The sequence below is a fragment of the Harpegnathos saltator genome, unplaced genomic scaffold, assembly GCF_003227715.2.
Source record: "Harpegnathos saltator strain DR-91 unplaced genomic scaffold, Hsal_v8.6 scaffold96, whole genome shotgun sequence".
In the NCBI taxonomy this organism is placed as follows: domain Eukaryota; kingdom Metazoa; phylum Arthropoda; class Insecta; order Hymenoptera; family Formicidae; genus Harpegnathos; species Harpegnathos saltator.
The window spans coordinates 1464329-1485331 of NW_020230724.1; the positions used below are offsets into that span (position 1 = coordinate 1464329).

A 21003-nucleotide genomic window follows, 5' to 3' on the forward strand; every position below is an offset into this window, starting at 1 on the left:
TCGTCGGTATAAAGCGTCGCGCTACACCACACAATGGCTGCTCGGAGTTCAAATTGTAGGTTACGATCTCGAGGCGACAAGGAAGTCTCGCGCACGGAATATCGTCGTCGGGAGTGCCGAAAATATAAGTTTCGCGCGTTTATCGTTTGATATCGTCGAAGATGAACTTTCCCCGAAATTGATAATTGCGAGTACCGAACGGAGGATCGCACGGCCACAAGATTACGGCAACGAGCAGTTCAATTCGCCGCAACTGGTATCGTCCTCTTGTCGAGAGAAGAATAGGTGAGTGAAAACAAAAGCTACGATACGCGTTTCGATCAGGTAGGTAGAAGTCGCCTACGATTTTATTCACTCTGACAATCTTACGATTGTCAAATTCCGTCACTTCATTGTTCTGCAAGTGTAATTAGTAAGTGGCGACAACTGCACGCCGAGATACTAGAATCGCGAGAACAGTCGGTAACGTCAGGGCTCTTCCGGGGCTTCGTTAATAATCTGTATAGAGAATTACTCGTCGCTCTCGTGAAATACCTAAAGAGCAATCTGCATTAACGACGAGCACGATACGAGAAGCGTGAGATCCTGCGACAGAGTAACACAACGGCGAGTGCAAGACGCGAGTGTTTCGATCGCCGTAAGACAGGAAATCGAAATTCTGAAAACTGTCGATGTATGCCGATCGTTTGTTGAAACTCGCTCGTTTTCGGCGTTAGCGTAAGTTTCATTTTCATATAAATACGCGTTTCTTGACTTGGCGATATTCCCGTTCTGCAACGAGCGAATTCGACGAGTCAGTTACACACAACTATGCGCATTGTTTGATTTAAGAGCGTCCACTGCGAAAATCGGGCATTCCTCGCGATTTATAGGCACGAAGCGAAGTCTCTCTGATGTTATTCGCGACAGGCTAAGCGGACTTTATCCGGGATATCGTCACACGCGTCTTATTCCCGTGGGACGTCGGTCCCACACAAGTTTCCCTCTATCTATGCCATAAAAGCCGATAAGAGCATCGCGCATTTTTCCCGGCTATTGTGTCTATATCCGCGGTGCCCTATAAATTCGTTTTGGAACACGCGTGTACACCGTACCGTGTGCTTCTCGGGTGTCATTGCTTCAAATTTGTCAAGAGATAGCGTCGATAGATGGATGGACGCGCGCGAGTGACATCTTCTCCAGTTAAGCTTGTGCGTACAAAGTATCTCACGTTTCTCAAGGTATCAACGCATTGAGCTTCGATGATCAATATCTTCGATATTTACTGATATTCGCTTTTTGTCGACAAAAACCGCGAAGAGTTTATTTGCTAACCGACATCCGTCAATTAAGATTCGAACTTTGTGGGTGTACGTACCCACTTTGCGCGCAGCTCGACGCAAATTTCTCAGTCGCCGACCTTCCTACTTCCTTTTTCACGGGGAACTTTTCGAGCAAACAGTTTCTTTCTCGTGTACTGACGTGTACACTGAGTGACGACGCGAATAGAGAGAGAGAGAGAGAGATGTACACAGATTGCACACAGACTCAGCCTGTAACGAGATTACGCGCCTCGGCGCGTAGGAAGATCGAAGAATACATCGTTAAAATCTGATACGGCTACAACGAGCTCCGGAGACACGGCGTGTAATTAGCGAAACGCTCTAATACCGTTGACGCGGCACGTCGAAGATAGTTTAAGCCAAATAATGCGGAGGACGCGGACTGCGCGCGTGACCCAATCGCATTTACATTGCGGTTGCTCCACGCGCGCAATTACGCCGCGCACCGCCGTTGAATCAATTTGGTTAGCTGTGACGCCGTATTATCGCCCGCTTTAAATCACCTGAATTATATACCGGGTATCCCGTCTGCGGCGCGAGAGTCGAGGCGGGCGTGCCGCTCTCTCGGCTGTCACTCGCGGTGTATCACAGGCTGACAGCCGGGGGCGAATTATGAATTATTGAGTGAATGAATAATCGTCGCTGTAAACAGCGGCTCGTTCCTCCCCTGGTCTAGTGCCCTCTTCGGTCATGCATACAGCTTCATTACGCGCGCGAGGAATGCCACATGGTCGGTCTCGCGCGTTCATCTGGACGGGCTCGTAGATACGCGGAAAAGTCGAACGATCCGCGGCCGATATTCAATCTTGTGGATTATTCGCGACCTTCGATCGTGCGACGATCGGAGCGTACTGAATGATAAATTCGTATTCGCAAATTGTTATTCGACAGTTCGATCCGATGTTTCTTGCATGAAATATGCACACACGGTGACGAGTAATCAGAGATTCATGAGGCTATGATTACTTGTCAAATAATGACGACCTGTGAATGTCGGTTTAACACGCCGCTCGCGACGATTAGGCGATTACATTGGACGAGTAATCTCGTCGAATAGTGTGGTGTGAAGAAAATATTTTTATAATCAAGATTAGATAGCAAGAGAGGGCGGGCAAATTTAAATTCGACACATATCGAAAGTGAATATGATAAGTGAAAGAACGAGAGATTCTTTTGTTGAGCAATACACGAAAAAAGGTTGCGATGCGGTATTTGCTGCACGCTAGATCGGTCGATTTTCTCCTTCGTATATATGAACATGTCGCGCTATTTCACGAATGTTTAATAGGCCCTCGGAGGATAAACATTTAGACTCGTAAATACAGCGGGGCGAATATTCATGCCGACGTGTCAAACGATTTTTAGCCGCGCCCGAGGGCCCGACGCTGTTACGATAATTGAGCAAACCGAATTATGCGTGTATCTAATAAACTATCGATCGTAAACGTTACTCATATGCACACGTACGTGTCCGCTAATTGATCATTCTCCATGTCGAACGATAACGCGCTAATGATATACCGGCGCGTGGGAAAATCAAGATCTACCGGGTACGCCGCGCGTATAGGACCCACGGGAGTATTTAGCCGGCGCGCGCACGCGCGATTGTATTATTTGTTTTTTTTTTTTTCCGATGTTTCTCTCGACGCGGGTGTCGTTAATCCTCGCGAAGAGGAAAAGAGAGCGCTCTGAACGATCGCGTAGATCTTTCTTTCCCCGTGCGGAACGCGAGGTCGACCGACGGGGTGGAGCACGTGGAAGAGCGTGCAAGTAATTTGAGGCTTTATTGCGGAAAAGCACGGTAATTTTACGAGTTTTCCAGTGAGGCGAATTAAGATTTGCATAACGTGCCGACCCGCCGTTCGCTCTCTCTCTCTCTCTCTCTCTCTCTCTTTCTCTCTCTTCCTTCCCGTCTCCCTCTCTGTTTCGCATTTAAGTGTCGAGAAATGCAAATGTGGTTCCGTCGTCTTTAGAACCGTCTTTCTCTCTCCCTCTCTCTCCCCTCTCTCTCTCTCTCTCTCTCTCTCTCTCTCTCTCTCTCTCTTTCTGTTACGGATCGCGTTAGAGAGGTGCGGCACGAAAGCTGAGTGGTTATGTCTCGCTGTGCTGGTATAGATGGGAGAAACCTCCTTCTCTACCTCCTCCTCCTCCTCTTCTTCTTCTCCTCTTGCTTTTCGCTCCACTCACCTTCGTCAACCAAAACCAAAATCCTGCAAAGACCCGCAGTCTCGAAAGCAAAGAGCTCTCTACGTAGACCTCACAAGTCCCCTTCACTCACCCCCTTGCTTGGTATCGGAAGTATCGTTCTCTCGCTTTACCTTTTGATATCCGATGAAAAGTTTTCCATACACGCTAAAGCACGCGACAGAAATTTCCAAACAGCCCGAGTCGAAGTTTTGTACCTACATTAATGCTACAAATTCCGTTGAACATTGGAAGCAATTGAAGAATCTTGAGATATAAAACATTATACGAGCTATCGTCTCATCTTGACATTACCTTGAAAGCCAACGGAATGTCTTATCGCCGCGCGAAGTAACAATAAATAACTCTATTATGGAAAAGTCTCGTAACACGTCCGTCGTAAACACGAGTCTTCGTTCTTGCTCCATCCATCATTTAAAGGTCAAGTGATTGCTATCGACTCTCTCACAACATCCGGGACCTTTGAGACGGTCAAACTTCGCGTGTCTTTCCGAATGTTCTATTTCTTTTGAGACGCGCGTACTGTATATTACGTGTACGGTGACGTTAGTTATTATTTTCGTCGGTTGATTAAAATACCTCGAAATGTAATCTTAATACTTAATCGGGCATTTTCGTCGACATCGAATTAGTTAATTAGTTATGCATTTCTCCGATCGAATCACCGTATCTACGCGAGTGTCAGTGTCAATGTCAGTGCCACAAAGGAGCAGCCGGGATCAGGATGTTGGATCGGAAAGCCAGGACAGAGGAAGACGGAAGGAACCCGAGAGATGCAGACAGCGATACGTCATATATTTCCAGGTATGTGTTAATCGTTCGATATACTGCAGATTTTCTATTCTCATGGACGTTTGACGAACTTACCGAGCATAAAGAGATAATCTAATTGAGATTTAGACCGGTGCTCATATATAATCTGACATTGTTTAATATAAATAGATGATTATGGAGGATATTGAAAAATAATTACGGATAATATAAAATAGTCTGGCGAATCTCTGATTATTCATTAACTTGTGCTTGTGCTTGTTTCGTACAAAAAAGAAATAATGACCCATCCGTAACCATCAATAACCTGCCCTGCTCATGAAAAATATGGAAATCGAATACCGAACTTAGGATTTAATATGAATCTCCCAAATGCCGATTGGTGCATTTAATAATGTCGTTTGAGCTGCAAATTCTATCTTGACATTTTTCACAAGTCCTTTGAGATTGTTTATTGGTATTTCGAGTTTCGCGGAATATATACGATGTGTATATAATCCCTATTATTACTTTATATCAATACAAAATGTTATCAATAAGTTATTATATTTCGTCACAACTATTCGTTGACGTTTATATCGCACACTCTTTCGCGTCTACGCGATGTTGCGAAGCCGGCCGCGGACGACAAGTATAATACAGCTCAACGGCCACGATATTTCAAAATTTTCATCGTTAATCCAATCGAGTAACATATATTAATATCTCATAATAATACACCCGATATAAAATCGTCACTGATGCTTTTCTCCGGTAATGAGAAAGGAAAGAGAGAAATATATGGTACACGAATCCGCGGAATGAATTCGTGGAATCGGGAAATGGTCACGTTTCATATTTAAATATTGGCAGTAGCCGCAAATCTATACATATATTTCGTATTCAAATATCATTCAAGAGTATTCGTGTTTCATTCTCGTCCTCTCGTCCTTACGGAACGCGGCAACATTTGCGTTTCGTGCACGTGGACGCGCGCATTATCATCGAGCTGATCGGGGACGCGCGTTATTCGGTGCAGGGCGAGATGCGAATTAGCGGGGGGACCGTTTTTACCAGGGTCGAGCTCATTATCGGACTCGCACGGTACTCGCGATCGGCAATCGCGAGAATTATTCGATCGGGTGCAACGCGCAACGAGACATCGAGCGCAACGGCGTCCCGTCGCGCCATCGTTAACGTTAACCGCTCGCGTTGAAGCGTACGTATTCATGCGTGGCTCAGCTGCACCTGATTACGTTAATAATGAACACAATTGGTGCTCACCTGCGTGACTCGACGAATATGCTTAATCTGTTTACCGGCGTTTGTCGGTATTATCACGGCCGTGGAAGCCGCGCGCGCTCGTATTTCCTATGCGCGCTGCGCTCGCGAGAGCCGTAAAATTCGCTCGCCGATGCCCGGCGATGACGAGTTCGATGTCGCGCGCGCAACGAGGAGAAACGACAGTACGGAGGTCGCCGCTTGGCCAGCGAGTGCGACCAGCGTGTTTCCCGTTACGCACCGTCGCGCGTGTTCACGTTGCACAGAGCGATTGCATCACGGCGAATGCGTTTGGGTACTTTGCTTTTTTTTTAACGCAGAGTATAAAAAATCGGCATATACATTCCTGACTGTTTTATTGGGAATTTTGTCATTTTATGATTCCCTTACCCTCAAAAAACAGCGCATTCTCTCTCCCTCTCTCTCTCTCTCTCTCTCTCCCCCCCCTCTCTTTCCTATCTTGATAGCGATATCCACAAGCAAAGATTTTATCCGGTATACTCGGCGAGTAAGCGATTCATGCTAATTGTACAATATCATCTTTTATCACATTTACGGAACAATAAGAAGGCGTTTGAAAATCTGTTGAGTGTGTAACGCGATATTCGCAACATGATTACTCGGTCTTATCGCCGATACGCCGATACGGCGCGCAAATGTCATCGAGAAAGGCATACCCGCGTGACGGGTGGCGGAAAATAATGGTTAGATGCGTGAGAGCGAAAAATAAGATCAATTTTGTTCGTCGCGTTCGTTGATCGTGTACAGTTCGACCCCTCTCCCCCTTCTCTCTGTCTCCCCTCACCCTCACTCAGTCTCCCTCTCCTTCTCCTTCTCTCTGTTTCTCTTGTCATCTCTCGCGGTAGCGTCACCGTCGGCTCGGTCAACCGTTGACTTTTCCACCCTTGTCGACTCCTCGTCGGGTATTCCCGGCACGGCGCGGAAACAGCGGCGGGTTTATTTTCCGCGGAAAATCACAACGTGTCCGGATAACGCCGGTTATCGCGCGGCGCGCTGAATACAACGCCTCGGGTACGGAAGGATCGAGTCAGTTCTACTTCCTGGCTCCGTGCGCTGAGAACATCGTATAAATGCGCATTCGCTGCGCACAAGCTTGCATTTCGAAGTATACAGCGTATACTAGCAGTGGGAGGTATCAAAAATTGATGGGCTACGCGCGATACGGCGATATCCGTGTCGAATTCCGAAGTGGATTTTCCCGGCCGCGAAGATCTCGCGATGCGTGAGACACTTTTAATTAAGCTTTCGCTCGGTCTACTTTGTTGTATAGCCCGACGTAGCGTTTATGCTCGATGTATGTCACTGCCGCGCCGCTGTCAATGTGTAGTCGCGGGCAGAAAGGTCGGCCGTCATTTTTTCTACGAGTTTCGGAATGTATCCGTCTAGTCTAACGGGAGAGTTCATCTGCTAATGGCAGAAATCTGCCATTGCGCAAGCCTGCGGTGCGTTCTCGAGCTCACATAAAAAGTTCCGGGCAACCTTTCTGTCCCCGATCGTATATACCGGGTTTCAAAGTGGTGTTCGAACAGTTTTTCGGATGAAGTTCGGAACGCGGCTGAACGAGCGAACTCCGACGAGAGAGAGAGAGAGAGAGAGAGAATTTGCGTTTCTGAAAAATTTCCAGCAGTCAAGTTCCCTCATTGGGGGGACATCTGCTGTGTTCCGAACTGCACCCGAGAAAAGTGTTCGGGGTGTTTTAAAAGCCAGTATACAAATTGAGTCTTTTACACACATGCATCCCGCGCGCGGCTCCAACGAACCGTAATTAAACGAACGCGAGCGAGCGAACGCGCGAGACGAGTCGGCGCGGCGATTCGAGATCGATAAATTAAAATTTTATTGAATTATACAATGGGTCGGGAAGAGGTCGTTTCTTTCAACTACACGCGAATGCTCTCACGATCGGCCGTATCGAATGCCGCGTGCTTACGGCATCAGCGGTCGGTTCCGTGTTGTGGAACACGATCAACTTAAAACGATTAAACTCGATAACGCGATGAAGTATCGTACAAATTCTCGTACGTGACGCTTGATCTAGCGTTTTGCAGAATTAAAAGGATACGCCCGTGCATTTTAAGGCTATGAGCGGCTCGGATTGTCGATAGATTTACTTTTATATTCGATTCTTCTTGTTTCTTCTTTCTCCCCGAAGTTTTTCCATCGCGCGCAGACACATACGCGCGGATTTGCAGCTCGTTATTGGAGCGTACCGAGTCGCGGCAATAATTCCATACACCGATTTCGTATCGGCATCGTTATCAGATTCTCGACTGCACGTGTGTTGTCTTTGACTACTCGTTAGCGAATAAGCCGCTTACTGATGGATGAAAAGCTCCTGCACCGAAACAGATTACGGAGACTTTTATCATATTTGTAAGCCTATTAGAGGTGCATTTCGTCAAGCTCTTCGGGCTTTTTGTGCCCGTGGTTATACGCTTCTGCGAGTCTCATTATATTTCTTACTTTTTTTCAACAACATCACCGCCACGTTTCTTCGCGATGACAACGTAGAATGCGGCGAATCGCGCTCGGTGATACTCGCGAGGTTCTCGCGTCAAAGTGTCACGATGTATCGCTCGTCGTGTAACGTATCTTATTCTGCGTTCGCATTTAATCTCGATGACAGACGTTTTGACACGATTTGAAGGCGACTTTTCTTCGATGGGAGTGCCGACTCGTCGGTTGGGCCCTTTAAATTCTCGAACATCTCGGACATGATCTCGGACATGATCCATTTTATTCGCGCGCGCGCGCGCGCGCGAGAAATAATTATGGAAAATATCCGATAGAAAGTAATCGCTCTCGTCGTTTTATAATGTATTCATGTTATCATCGACGGACAGATTTAGGCGTAGTATCGTGATCATCAATTCTGTCTGTATTAAGACCCTCCATTAGCCCGACTATAGTACGCTGCTGCGTTAAGGGCAGTACGTGGCGCATGTAAATTGCGGTTCCACCAGCTTTGCTCAACGTCGAATTCGATACTCAGCCAGTCCGTGTTATGGTTAGGCTGGTCTTAAATGCGGCAACGAAATTTCTGCCCCTGGTTGCGCCAGATTACGGGTACGCCTGCATATTACGGGAATACAACGCGCGTGAGAGAATCCTATAGCAGTAAACGCGTATGTACTCTGCGCGAAGAAGAGGGGGGATATTTTGCTTTATGCGCGATAATGCTTATATTTCGCAAATGGAATTAATCGCAAATAGTAATTTAATGCGTAATACGGAACGCGCGGAGATATTAATGATCGCGGTAAACATCGCCGGAGAACACTTGCACACACAGCACAGCTACACAGGTTTAGCTACCAAAACGCACCAAAATTGTCGTCACGACTGCTAAAGTTTCATGCGAATTTTAATTTCACGCGCATATACAGAGTGAGTCGTCTAACGTTAGATTCTAAAATTTTAATTGATAGAATTTGAAAAAAAATAACCTTGTGGTAATGTAATTATCGTGTGAAATGGTGATCTGTCTTCCTTATATATTTTCATCGATAAAAGATTCTTCGAACACGTTTACTCTCCTAATATCAAAAAGTGATGGAGATATTTTGGAATCTGACGTCAGATGATTCACTCTGCATATAAATAAATGAATATATATATATATATATATATATATGTATATCGATTTTTTTTACGACTACTTGAATGCCGTCCGCACTATTTTATACGCGGCGTTGCACATTAGAGTGATGGTCGCGTTTAATCGTGATATATCACCCGGTCGTTTAAGGCCCTAAACGCGGCAATGAATTCTGTAACCAGCGCCCAATTACAGCCGTCCGCTGCACGGGCCAATGTTTGCGCGTGTACTCGCGTGCCTTTGCAACACGCGGATGCATTTGTTGTTGCCAGGCTTTTACGGCTTCGTAACCGCACCGGATGTTCTTCGTGTTGAGCGCCTGTGAGTATTTCGTGTCCGCGGACAAATGACGTTTCATCACTCCATCCCTCTCCTCCTCCTCCTCCTCCTCCTCCTCCTCCTCCTCCTCCTCCTCCTCTTCTTCCTCCTCCCATCGATCGTGGGATGTATCTTATGCGCCGCCACCCTCGTCACCGAAGTAGTACGCTTCCCAAATCTTGGAATGTAACTACAGCACCTTTTCTCGGGGACGATCTGTCACCGGTTACGTCACTGCGACAACGTCACGCACGCGATTTTTTATCAGCTTCTCTCCCTTGTTACGTCTGTTCCTCTCTTTCTTCCACCTCTTCCTCTCTTTCTCTCTCTTTTTTTTTTCCCTCTCTCATCCCATTTTTTCCGCTGCAAATCATGTCGCTCGTAAGTACGCCTGATTCATGCGAGGGGGGATAAAAGTCAAAGCTCGAGTCGCGAAGATCTAGGGCCGTGGGTATCATGTGGCGGGAATAAGTGGAGCCCAGAAGGGTCCGATCTCTCAGTCTGCGCGAGAGTAACAAGAAATGTGGGAATATAGGGTATATATACATCAGGACGGGAACATTTTTCAACGAGGCTTCATTCCAACATTAATTCCACTATTTTATGCTGATGAAAAGACACAAAGAGAGAGAGAGAGAAAGAGAGAGAGAGAGAGAGAGAGAGAGAGAGAAAGAGAGAGAGAGAGAGAGAGAGAGAGAGAGAGAGAGAGAGAGGATATCAGAGCGAGTTACGCCTTTGAGAATTCCAACTACTGTTATCGCAAAGATTCTCACGGAGAGACTGCTTTTTCAATTTCCACTCCATGACCAGCCGACGATGAATATTTTATATCCGTCAAAAAGTAGCTCTCTTTATTGTCCCTTCTCCTCCCTCAACGAGTTATCGATCCTCTCGCGTGTCTTCGTTGACCTTTTCCTTCCTTGGCTTCCTAGTTTCCCTTGCTGGACGCAATACGAGAGGCTCGAGTGACACTTTACACCGGCTCTTAGCGTACGTCATAATGGAATATTTGCGGAAATCCTTCGTTTTTCAACCCTTTATTAGGGCAGCGGGGAGGGCGACGGTCTTTGAGGGTGCTCAAGTTCGCGTTTCTCTTACCATGCAGGTAAATCGTCGTGATTTATTGGCGAGGGTGGAAACTTAAAGCACGGCTTAAAAAGGTTCCCGACCGCTGGCACGGCGCGCGTTCGTCGGGCGACAATGGAACCAAAAACGTTTAATACCGGCGTATCCGTATGCGCGATATGATCTATTGTTTCCCCAAGACGAGCAAGAATATAATACCGGTGATTTATCGTCCCGCGTTATTCGACTCTGCGTCTCTTGCTTGCTCCCACCTCCCCCCGCCGCATTTTCGACAAAGTGGCAAACACTTCAGTTTCGCGCTACTCGTAAATCTACAAGACTTGGCTCGTGCCTAACGTCGAACTTTCGATTTATACCGCGGCGGACCGAGGAAGATATGAACGTCACCTTGTGACGACTATTGTTGTTGCATCAAATTCCCTCGCGAGTTCGGACCCTTTCCTCGGCATTTACGTTCGAAGAATCTTTATCCTCATCTTTTACGGAAAGAACATTGGAAGCAAACAACGATTTCGAAAAAGAATTCTTTATTAGCTCCGCGTTTTCGCTTTATTAAACGGTTGTTCGCTCCCGTCTGTCGTTGCCATGCAAATTAGAGATTCTTCGCAGGGGCCTTATATGAGTAAAATATTTTTCGCAGATGGCACCCGCTCAAACTTTGCTCGATGTTTATCTTTATCGCTTTACTTTTTTTTTCTTTCTCGGCTTCTTTTTTCTTTATCCGCTTTCACGATAACGGTCTCCTTCGGAACGATTATGGGTGGAGGTGGTCCAGGTTTTGGCAATGGGATGTAATTCCGTGGCGATTTAAATTCCACCTCAAGACTGTGCTTCATTTCGTTGGCGGCAGTAATATGCTGTACTGTTTTGAGTATGAGCATTTCCTCTTCCGGTTTTTTCGGCGGTGGTCGTTGATTATGCATCACCTCGACTTTCGGGCATTCCTTCGTGCATCTGTTACCTTGTACAGAGAGATATATATATATATATATATACGCGTGGTTGTTATGTAATATTGTAATCGCTTTAATTTCGGGGAGAATATTACTATCGATGTGTTCCGTCGTTTAGCTTGCGATATTAACTAATTGGAATTATATTCGCGTATACCGTTTCTCTGTTGCTTTTGATAACATTACCGTCTTTATCCACGCAATTAACGCGAGCGAAAGGCGTTCGTTTGTCCGCGTGTTTATCCGTGCCTTCGATGCGATGCTTGTTCTTGGGTAATTTAACGGATAAAATGCTGTCGTCGACTTTGTGCAACACTTCGTCATACGGGCTTTCCGCGTTGGGATGACGGCGTCTCGTGCAAGCATGTTCCGCGCTCATGATTCTTCAATGCACAGCAGTGAAGAGCCGTCGGCGTCGCGTTTGGATTTTTGCAAATACGCGGGTTAACGCGGCCTGGAATTTCGTCGCATTACAGGTTATCCGGGACAGTTGATGAAGTTGTATCGTTCACAAACGATTTCACACATACTCACGCATCGTCCCGCATTAATTCGCGTGACGTCATCTTAATTACTTTGTTTTTTTACGCTCGCTGACGATGCTTGCGCTTCGACTTACACGGGGAATTAGTCGCGCAATGTAAATCGAAACGGTTGGTAACACTTCGTTCTCTCCCCTCCCCTCCCGTAGCAACATGGCGCGTTAACTTCATTCCACATCAGTTCAGTGGGTTCCGCGATATTACGTATTTACCTTACAATCTTGCTCCATCTTCCTTTAACCTGTTTATCACGCTCGGATGCACGATAATACAATGGTAGCTACCATCTGAAACTCCGCATACAAACGGCACGAATTATTCTCGTCGTTGAAATTTTTACATGTCAAGTGTACATAAAGAGAAATATCTGCACAAGCGAAGTGCTTTTCTTCCTCCGTTGGCTCGCTATATAAAGACGGTACGGAAATAAGGAGAAGGAAGGTATATAAAGGCGGACGAGATGCAGATGAGGAAGGACCGTAACGGGGACTCTCGCTTTCTCCGAGTAGAGAGAACTGCGCGGACCCGCAGAAGAAGCTGCGGCGGTCGTCGGTATAGCTTCGCTGTTTTCACTCGGAAATTTCTTCTGGACATAAGACGACGACGACGACGACGGCGGCGGCGGGGGAGAACTCCTCCTACGTCCATGAGCGTTCTCATTGTTTCGCTCTGCGTGACGTTTGCCGACATTGCGGCGAAAGAACCCCCACGTCATTTCGTGGAGTGCGTGGAATCGTACTTTGCAAATAAAATATGCAAATATTATCTCAGTTCGGCGCACATGGAAAGTGTCCATTTCGGTATATTTCAAATATACGTATGTATATATATATATATATATATATACACATACATATATATATACATATACATACATACATATATACTATATATATATATATATATATATATATATATATATATATATATTCCGCCATTTCTTTCCTCGCCAGAGGAGAAGAACGCCACGGCTTTAGTTTTCCTCTCCTCATATCGTTAGCACTTTCATTTTCCTTCCTCTTTTCGTCCTCCTCTACTTTTCTCTCTCTCTCTCTCTCTCCCTCTCTCTCCCTCTCTCTTGTTTCCATTTTTTTTCTTTCTGAGCGCATGCCGCTAGGAGAACTTAATATTCTTGGCACCTAAACTTCTCCTTTGTTACGTAACTTCATAACGCTCTTAATGTCCGCGCTTTTAAAAGATAATATTTCAGCTTTTCTCGCTGACTTATTCTCCTAGCGCGACACGGGTCGTTCCTCGGTCCTCCTCCGCGGCGACAAACGTTTTTTTGAAAACAAAGCTCTCCAAGATTCTGTTAAATGTACAGTTATATATTTACAACGGCCGGGCCGTTTTTCCCGTGTAACGTGCGTGCATTTTCGAGTAACACACGAGAGTGCGCTTAAACGCAAGGAGCAAGTATCGCATTTGTTGACACGATGGTTATAGAAAGACCAGAGGAGACAGAGAGAGAGAGAGCGAGAGAGAGAGAGAGAGAGAGAGAGAGAGAGCGAGAGAGAGAGAGAGAGAGAGAGAGAGAGAGAGTTTGTGAATATTTGGCCGGACTCAAAAATTCCATCAATCTCCCCGCTCGTCCTTGGTCGCGCGATATTCGACGTGCTCTATCATGGAGATATGCTTCATGCGGCCGAGGAGGTATGCTAATATTATGCGGAGCTTTCATAACGTGCGGCAAGTGTGTTTTACTCTCATGAAGTTTTTCGTTCGGTTAATACTTTCGACCAAAGAAAAGGCGAAAGGTGAAACTCTCACACGGCTGTACGTGGTGACGCGAGAGAGAATACTACGCGCGATACGCCGTGGCAGCGTGCGACTCAATAACTCTCTCGGGAATCTGTTGAAACGACTCGATGGGGTTGTTACTGATGCATAATCAGCTTTTAAAACATCCCCTTTTAGGGCGTGCGCAACCGGCGCAACCATTCGACTTTGGCCGCTTTGTGCGAAGTCGCTCGGAAAGTTCGGGCTGTTAAACTTTTAATCGGTAATCCGCCGGAAAGTCTCGCACACAGGTTGGAATGCAACGGCAAGTTTAGCCCTTTAACTTCCCCGCCAACTTCTTCTCGCCATTAAATACCGGCTCGGAGTAGACAGAGAGATAGAAGTAGAGAGAGAGAGAGAGAGAGAGAGAGAGAGAGAGGGGGGGGGGAAGACGTAAATACCGCACGAATTCACGCGCGCTTTCACGCAGTTTGTACAGTATTAAAGTCAAGAAATTTTCTCCGACTAATCCTTTAGATGAAATCGCCGAGATACTTTAGTCGTCATATTTATTATTAACCGGCCAAGATCTTCCCTCGGGACGGCCGCTCTAACGCATCGCACGCTCCCTCATTCGGTTCACTCACGAACGTAACGTCTCGTAACGAGGAACGATGCGCGCGTTATTTTGCCGCGCTGCCGCGCCCGTCTTGATGGAGATGGGTTCTGAATTTTGAATTGCATGTAACCAGTTAACATTATGTACGCGCGCGAGCGATATGCAGTTGATTAGTCGTTTACAAACCTAATGCCGCGGGCTAAATGCATCGTGGTTCGATGGCTAATGTACATTGAATGTATGATGGTTTCGAATCATTGGCTTGCCGGTTGTTAGCTCTGCTGGCGTTCATACTCTTAACGTCCATTAGAGCGACGTGCGGTTCCGTGTTAGCATTAGTTCGATGTTAAAACGTTAAAGTGGGAGGAGGTTAAAGGGTGCAGGATGACGTATAGCCGTACGAGTAACACTAAATTCGCGGCCGCGAAGAGTAAAATCGAAAATAGCCGCGTTTATGAGAATTATGTAGCCGAACGTGAGTATGCAAATTCCGAAAACGCTGACTCATTCCCTTGAATAATCGCGCGCTAATAATTATGGCACATTAATAATCGCTCGTATCGCCGGATTGCTTAATGCATCGTTTAACTTATTTCGATCAAACATTACACACATGATTTATTAACGAACGTTAAACCAATTGTGCTACAAAGGCATAATTTCGCGACAGAGTGTTCGAAAACATGAAAAACACGAAACGGTGCGGAACATTATGTATTCGTCGATTTACTGCCCGGTTTCTGTGCGCTTTAACACAAACGTAAAAGTAGATTATCGCTTCTGGTTTGCAGTAAAATTCCGTTTCCAATATACCCGTTACGAATGTAGTCGTTAATCGCGAATGACAATCGCCGCGAGGCAATCCGAGCATGAAAAATTTATTCTTGTAAAGTGAGTCGGGGGTGAAAATCGAGGGTGAGATACAAATTATAATCGACTATTCTTATCGCATAATATACGGCACATATCGCGGAGTTCATCGTGCCGAATAAATAACGACGGATGTCACACAATGTTTGCCGGGCTTTTCGGTGTCGGTGACGCGCGACATATTTAAAAGCGGATTTCAAATTGCATTTCGACGACGGTGCTGCAACAGTTTCGGTCGCGATATACGCGAGACTCCAAAAATACCGCACGATACTTGTTTATGTATATGTAACTTATTTAACTGCGGATGGAATGTACACGATAAGCAAATCTTGCTTCTTTGGACTGTCAGGTTATTGCGATTATCATTATTAATCAAAATCAAAATTCTAAGCTCCAGAGTAACATTAAAACACGTTAAACTATTGTACGAATTGCAATTATATATACATTTGTTTCCTCAATGGGTTCTATGTAAAAAAGTTGTTTATCATCACGAAAAAAAATCTGATCTGAGCAACAGTCTTTCTATCTCCATCTCGTTGAACGCATAGTGGGAAGACGTTTTCCTTCTGGACTTTTGTCCGTGGAACTTTGTACCATTTACGTACTGAGTACTCAATGTACGGTGGAAGCCATTCCAAGAAGGAAAACGTTATAGAATTAAGTCTCTGGAAACTTCTGTATAAATACTAAGCGTCTTATGCCACTGTGAAAAGTTTAACTTGGAGGACGCGTACGGTAGAAAGAAGGAGCTTTCAGGTTGCTCCCAGATTTTTTTCGACGGAATACATTTCGCGTGTGTCTGCGTATACATCGCGTGTGCGGAAATGTGAATAAGTAAATCTCTAAAAATATACACGGAGTGTGTACGAAATATATAATGCGAACGAATAATACTGCCGGATCACACGGTGAATTTTATACGCGGTTAACTTTGAGATTTATTATACGACTACTCTTCTTTCTGCGCCCTCGCAAATATTTATCGCGCAAGATATCCCGGTAGGTGAACGTATCCAAGAAGACAAAGCCACGGGAAACGCGTGACGACGTTTCATTTCTCGGTGACTTGTTATTATTTGGCTAGACTTATCGGCGTATCTCTTTCTCCCTCACTATCTCGCGAGAACCTACTGATACGTCGTAGCTGCGCGAATAAGCGAAAAGCCGTCGCGACGGATACCGCGTTATCCGGGAGACGCGCTATCGCTCAACGTAATAGCTACATCACTTTGCATAGGGGAAGGATGCGTGAAAAATATATTTGTCCCGGACTCGTAGCCCCGCGGTAACATTTGTCGTCGCCCCGGTACGCAGAAACAGAAGCTCTCTCTCTTTCTCTACTTCAAAAAGTTCAGTAGCCCCTCCGTATCCCCGCGGCTTTTTTTCAACGCGTTTTTTCAACGGTAAAACTATTACTTGTTATGTTTCTCCCGTGTTTCGTATATTCGAGGCATCGTGACTTCCGCAAATAGTCGGCAAGTTTATACTCTCTCATGATCTCGCGCAGCGTTGAAGTTGTTACAATGTAAATGCCGCGATCTCTATAAATGAGAAAACAGCCAAATGGCACTGACGCAGCACGTTTGAACGTGCAACGCTAATTATCCCGTGGAGTGTCTTTGTACCGCCTATACATAAAATTGGATGTTTTGTCAAATATACAAGAACAAAGAGAATTTCGAGAGATATTGCAAAAATCCTTATATAAAATATTTATATAAAATAGCTTTTTCAGAAATGTTTTTTTACCAATTATGTAATATTTAAAACGTTACGTAAAACATTACATAAAAAATGTTACATCATACATTTTGGAAATACATCCGTCTGTGTTAATTACATTCTCGGAAACTAACGCAATTTCACGTCCGCGTTACGTAAGTGCTGGCGAATTTACGAGATCGCCAATGCATTTGGCTGCTGTTTTAATCGATATGGAGGAGCGTGGTGGGCAGGAGAGAGGGGGACAGGGGACAGGGTGGCTCGCGGCTCAATGAATACAAAGTTTAAGGACCCAACGTCGGTGCTAATCAATTACCGCGCTTAACACAATATCTTTATTGAGCTACTATCGCGGAACTTCCCCGGGTAATTGGAATTTTCCCCGGAGTTTAAGAAATTACTCTCGCGTAATTGTTCGTTACGGCTTATTCATTATGACGAAGGAAGAAATCGTTCGACGCTGTTTATGGCGAGAGAACGGGAAAATTTATCGTCGATTCGATGGTAGTGAAGTCGGTCCGTTGGCCACTTATCGGATTAAAAATTATTCGCTCGCCAATAATGAAGACGCAAATGAACTTGCATCTGCATTCGTTATTAATTCAAATTATCTTACTCGGGTGATTCTCTTACGTTCCGCTTCGATGCGTCGAATGATAGTTATTATTATCCGCAGTCGCGCGCACTACTCTCTATACATATATTTATCAGGGCTTAATGAAGGTGTCGCGAAAAATTTAGGCCGCCATTTTGCATGTGATGGCTCATCAATAATGAACGTCTAGACTCGTGACCACTTTGACCGCCGCCACATTTAACGTTCCACGTGCCATTATCATGGAATATAAAAAGATAGTGACATCGCCAAATGTACGGCACATATTAAAAAAAAAAAAAAGCATTTTAACCGCGAATCAGCGGCTTTTGTAGCGCGGGTATGTCGCTCGTAATTTCTCGCGCGGAAAATATCGTTAGTTACATTTTGGGGGAAGATAACAAAACTGAGAATTAATTCTGGCATATATTCTTGAATCGCAATAGCAGCAAAAAGCATCTAAAATGCTTTAAAATATCCCCACTTTTAGACACCCCAAAAATATCCCAAAAAAATAGCCTCGGGGTATTTTAAAGCATTTTAGGTGTACAATTTTGTGCAATTTTTAACCATTTTCTTCACGTGCCCAATCGCCCTGGTTCAGTAGTAACACATTTCATATATACTACTATATAATAATGATAATAAGAATATTAATAATTGAGCGACAGCTGCTCCTATTTCAATTTTATTTTCTTTTTTTTCATCCCGTTTTATTCCCGGTTGTGGCTCGCGTGTGTGCTCCACCCTCACTTTAATTAATTCCTAAGACTTTGCAAGCGGCGCCGTTAAAACAGCGGGCGCGACTGCGCCAATTACGTTCCGCTAAAAAGTCAGTCGCTCGTAATTAATCTCGGGCAGGCTGCCCCTTTTTTCCGTTTTCCTTTATTAGAGCCGGCAAGGCGACAAAGGGAGCGTGAATCAACTGTTTTTCGAGGTACGCGCAAGTATTTCGTGCGGGATGTTTTACGAGGTGAACTAAGAGGGGAGGGGGAAAGGGAGAGAAAGAAAAGAAAAGAAAAGAAAAGGCAGCGTCCCTTTCCCTTCTTCCTTCCTCCGCATATAGGTAGGAGTTTTTATAAGCTCTCTCTCCGATTTTTGTAAAAGTTGGCGAAACAAACGCAAAATAATTTGGACTCACGTTGCACGATCCTTGGAAAGTTGCGACCACTCATTGCCATATCGAATGTGTCACTGGAGATAGAAAAAGAAGAGAGAAAGGGAAGAGAGAGAGAGAGAGAGAGAGAGAGAGAGAAAAAAAGAAAATGACAATGCACAAGTATTAAACGCGTGGTTTAAAAAAAATGTTGGAGTCCCCAAAAACAAACGTGTCATCCCCGGTGGTTTCTGATGGGTATCGAGCGTGGAGTACAGCGACGCGATATCGCACGGTTCATTTCTGTACACCGCTATAGACAGACGGAATAACAGCTAGAATAACGCCGACAACGTGAAAACGAGGAAACCAACATCGGAATTATTTTCGTTCGCTGCTGGCCACGAGCGGCTAAGTTATCGAGGTGCATCGTAATTCGGGAACGGGAGGCGGGAGAACGTTTCTCAACTCGTTGGGTTTTAAACTTGCCGGCACTCGAAGCCACCGGAGATCGCTCGACTGTCGGTAGTCGAAGGTGAACGAGAGAGCAGGCGGAATGAATAGGAGTAGGGTAGGGTAGGTTGGTAGGGGGAGGTCAGCGCGTGACAAACGAGGCTGTTTGTCTGAGCCTCCTACACATGGATAACGAGCCACCTCGGATCTTTCCGTTTCCCAGCTCTCTCCCAGCTTCTTCTTCTCCCTCTTTCTTCTTGTTTCTTTCATGGAGAGAACTTACCCTTCTTCCCTCATCTTCTCTCGTGCTCGTTGCCGAGGAAAGAGCGCAGAGTCGTACGATTCCTCCGACGACCACTAGACGATGAAAATTGCGTACTTTAAATACAGCAGCTGCCCCTTAATCCGCGAGTGTGTCGTCGCATCTAATTGACGCGGTAATTAGCCACGGGACAGACAATTTGGTAATTAGCGAAGAGACGACTCACCGCACGTAGCTTGCGATGAGGAATGCTCATTACTCTCGTGCACGTCGACGTACGTATACGAGTAGTTCCGAGGAATATGACATTCCTACGTTTACATTCGAGGAAGGCATCGGGTTACCTCTCTCGCGGGCGTTCTTCTTATCTCACTTTCCTCATGATTTATACTTATCTGTCAGACGTGCTTCTTCGTCTTTCCTCATTAAATTGTAATGATGATAAAATCTCGATTTTAATTCCGTTTTAAATAATACTTTTAGAAATCTCTTTCGGAGTCGTTTCGCCTCGTCTCTCTCTCTCTCTCTCTCTCTCTCTCTCTCTCTCTCTCTCTCTCTCTCTCTCTCTCAACAAAATCAGTCTTTCGTTATTTTGCCTTCAAAACTGTAGTGTTATCGGAATAGAATCAAGAGTCGAACGATGGCAATCCCCGATTAAATGAAACATTCGCGAAGCATCCAAAGGAATTTTATTCTTCACGGTGTTGCACGTCCACGTGGTTGGTCGAGAGTAACGAGGATCAATTTTTTCTACAAAATTTTTTTCACAAAGAGCATGCGCGACGAAAGGGGTTAATGCTCGTCGATCATACGAGCGATAGATATCGGTCACCAGAGAGAGAGAGAGAGAGGGCGCAAGAGGGCGAGAGGGAGGGTGGAAGTCCCCGTAATCGACGGCAAATTGAATAGACCCATGGACGGCGGCCTGACACCCGAGCGTCCTTTAAATTCGAATCTTTTTTATCGTCCTCCATCCATAGGTTCGGCGAATTTTAATATACGTACCGGCGCGACAGCTCTCATGCGATGGAACGAGGCGAGATACGAGGAGGATGAGAAGGAGAAAGAACTGTGTGGGAAAGAAAGGAGAGAGAGAGAGAGAGAGAGAAAGAGAGAAAGGCACTGTGCTAATCCGTGAATAAATTCCGCCGCTGCGGGCTTTTCTTGACACGACGGTAATTTATGCGCTAATCCGTCACCGATATCGAGAACGCGTCGCACTCCTTAGATCCCGTTGTTGCAATAATCACGATGGATGTGCCGGTGAATGCGCACTGAATCCATATTTCATCCTTGTAGTCGTCGCTGAGATAATATAATCGTATCTTCTCTCGAGCGAATTTAATAAACGATTCAATAATATTTCCCTTTCTCGCTCTCCGAATGATTTTTGTGTTCTTTTTTGAGTGCATTATTCTCCAAATAACTCGGGAATTTTATCCCGAGTCCAAATCCAATCCATTTTTCTCTTTCTCCCTCTATTTTGTCGAGTAAAAAAATACATAATATGCTGTGTGCATATAACTGCTGCATTAAATAAAAAAACGTATCGAAAATTCAGCATTTATAACGCAATTAGGTATAA

The 21003-nt window shown here is 45.3% G+C and overlaps 1 protein-coding gene across 1 annotated transcript; it reads right to left on the reverse strand.

Annotated features, from left to right (window-relative positions):
- Window positions 1-11007: 11007 nt before the first annotated feature.
- Window positions 11008-12195, reverse strand: LOC105190584 (uncharacterized). The gene is made up of 2 exons (XM_011153381.2): window positions 11764-12195; window positions 11008-11543 (listed from the first exon to the last, which is right to left on the reverse strand). Exons 1-2 carry the CDS (start codon window positions 11911-11913, stop codon window positions 11265-11267), a joined length of 429 nt encoding a protein of 142 aa, XP_011151683.1. The 5' UTR covers window positions 11914-12195; the 3' UTR covers window positions 11008-11264.
- Window positions 12196-21003: the final 8808 nt, after the last annotated feature.

Excerpts from the sequence above, each read along its gene's own strand:
- LOC105190584 (XM_011153381.2), bottom strand. The coding sequence starts at position 11,913 with ATGAGCGCGGAACATGCTTGCACGAGACGCCGTCATCCCAACGCGGAA. Across the intron at positions 11,544-11,763 it reads GCACGGATAAACACGCGGAC|GGTAACAGATGCACGAAGGA; the intron begins AAACGAACGCCT and ends CTCTCTGTACAA.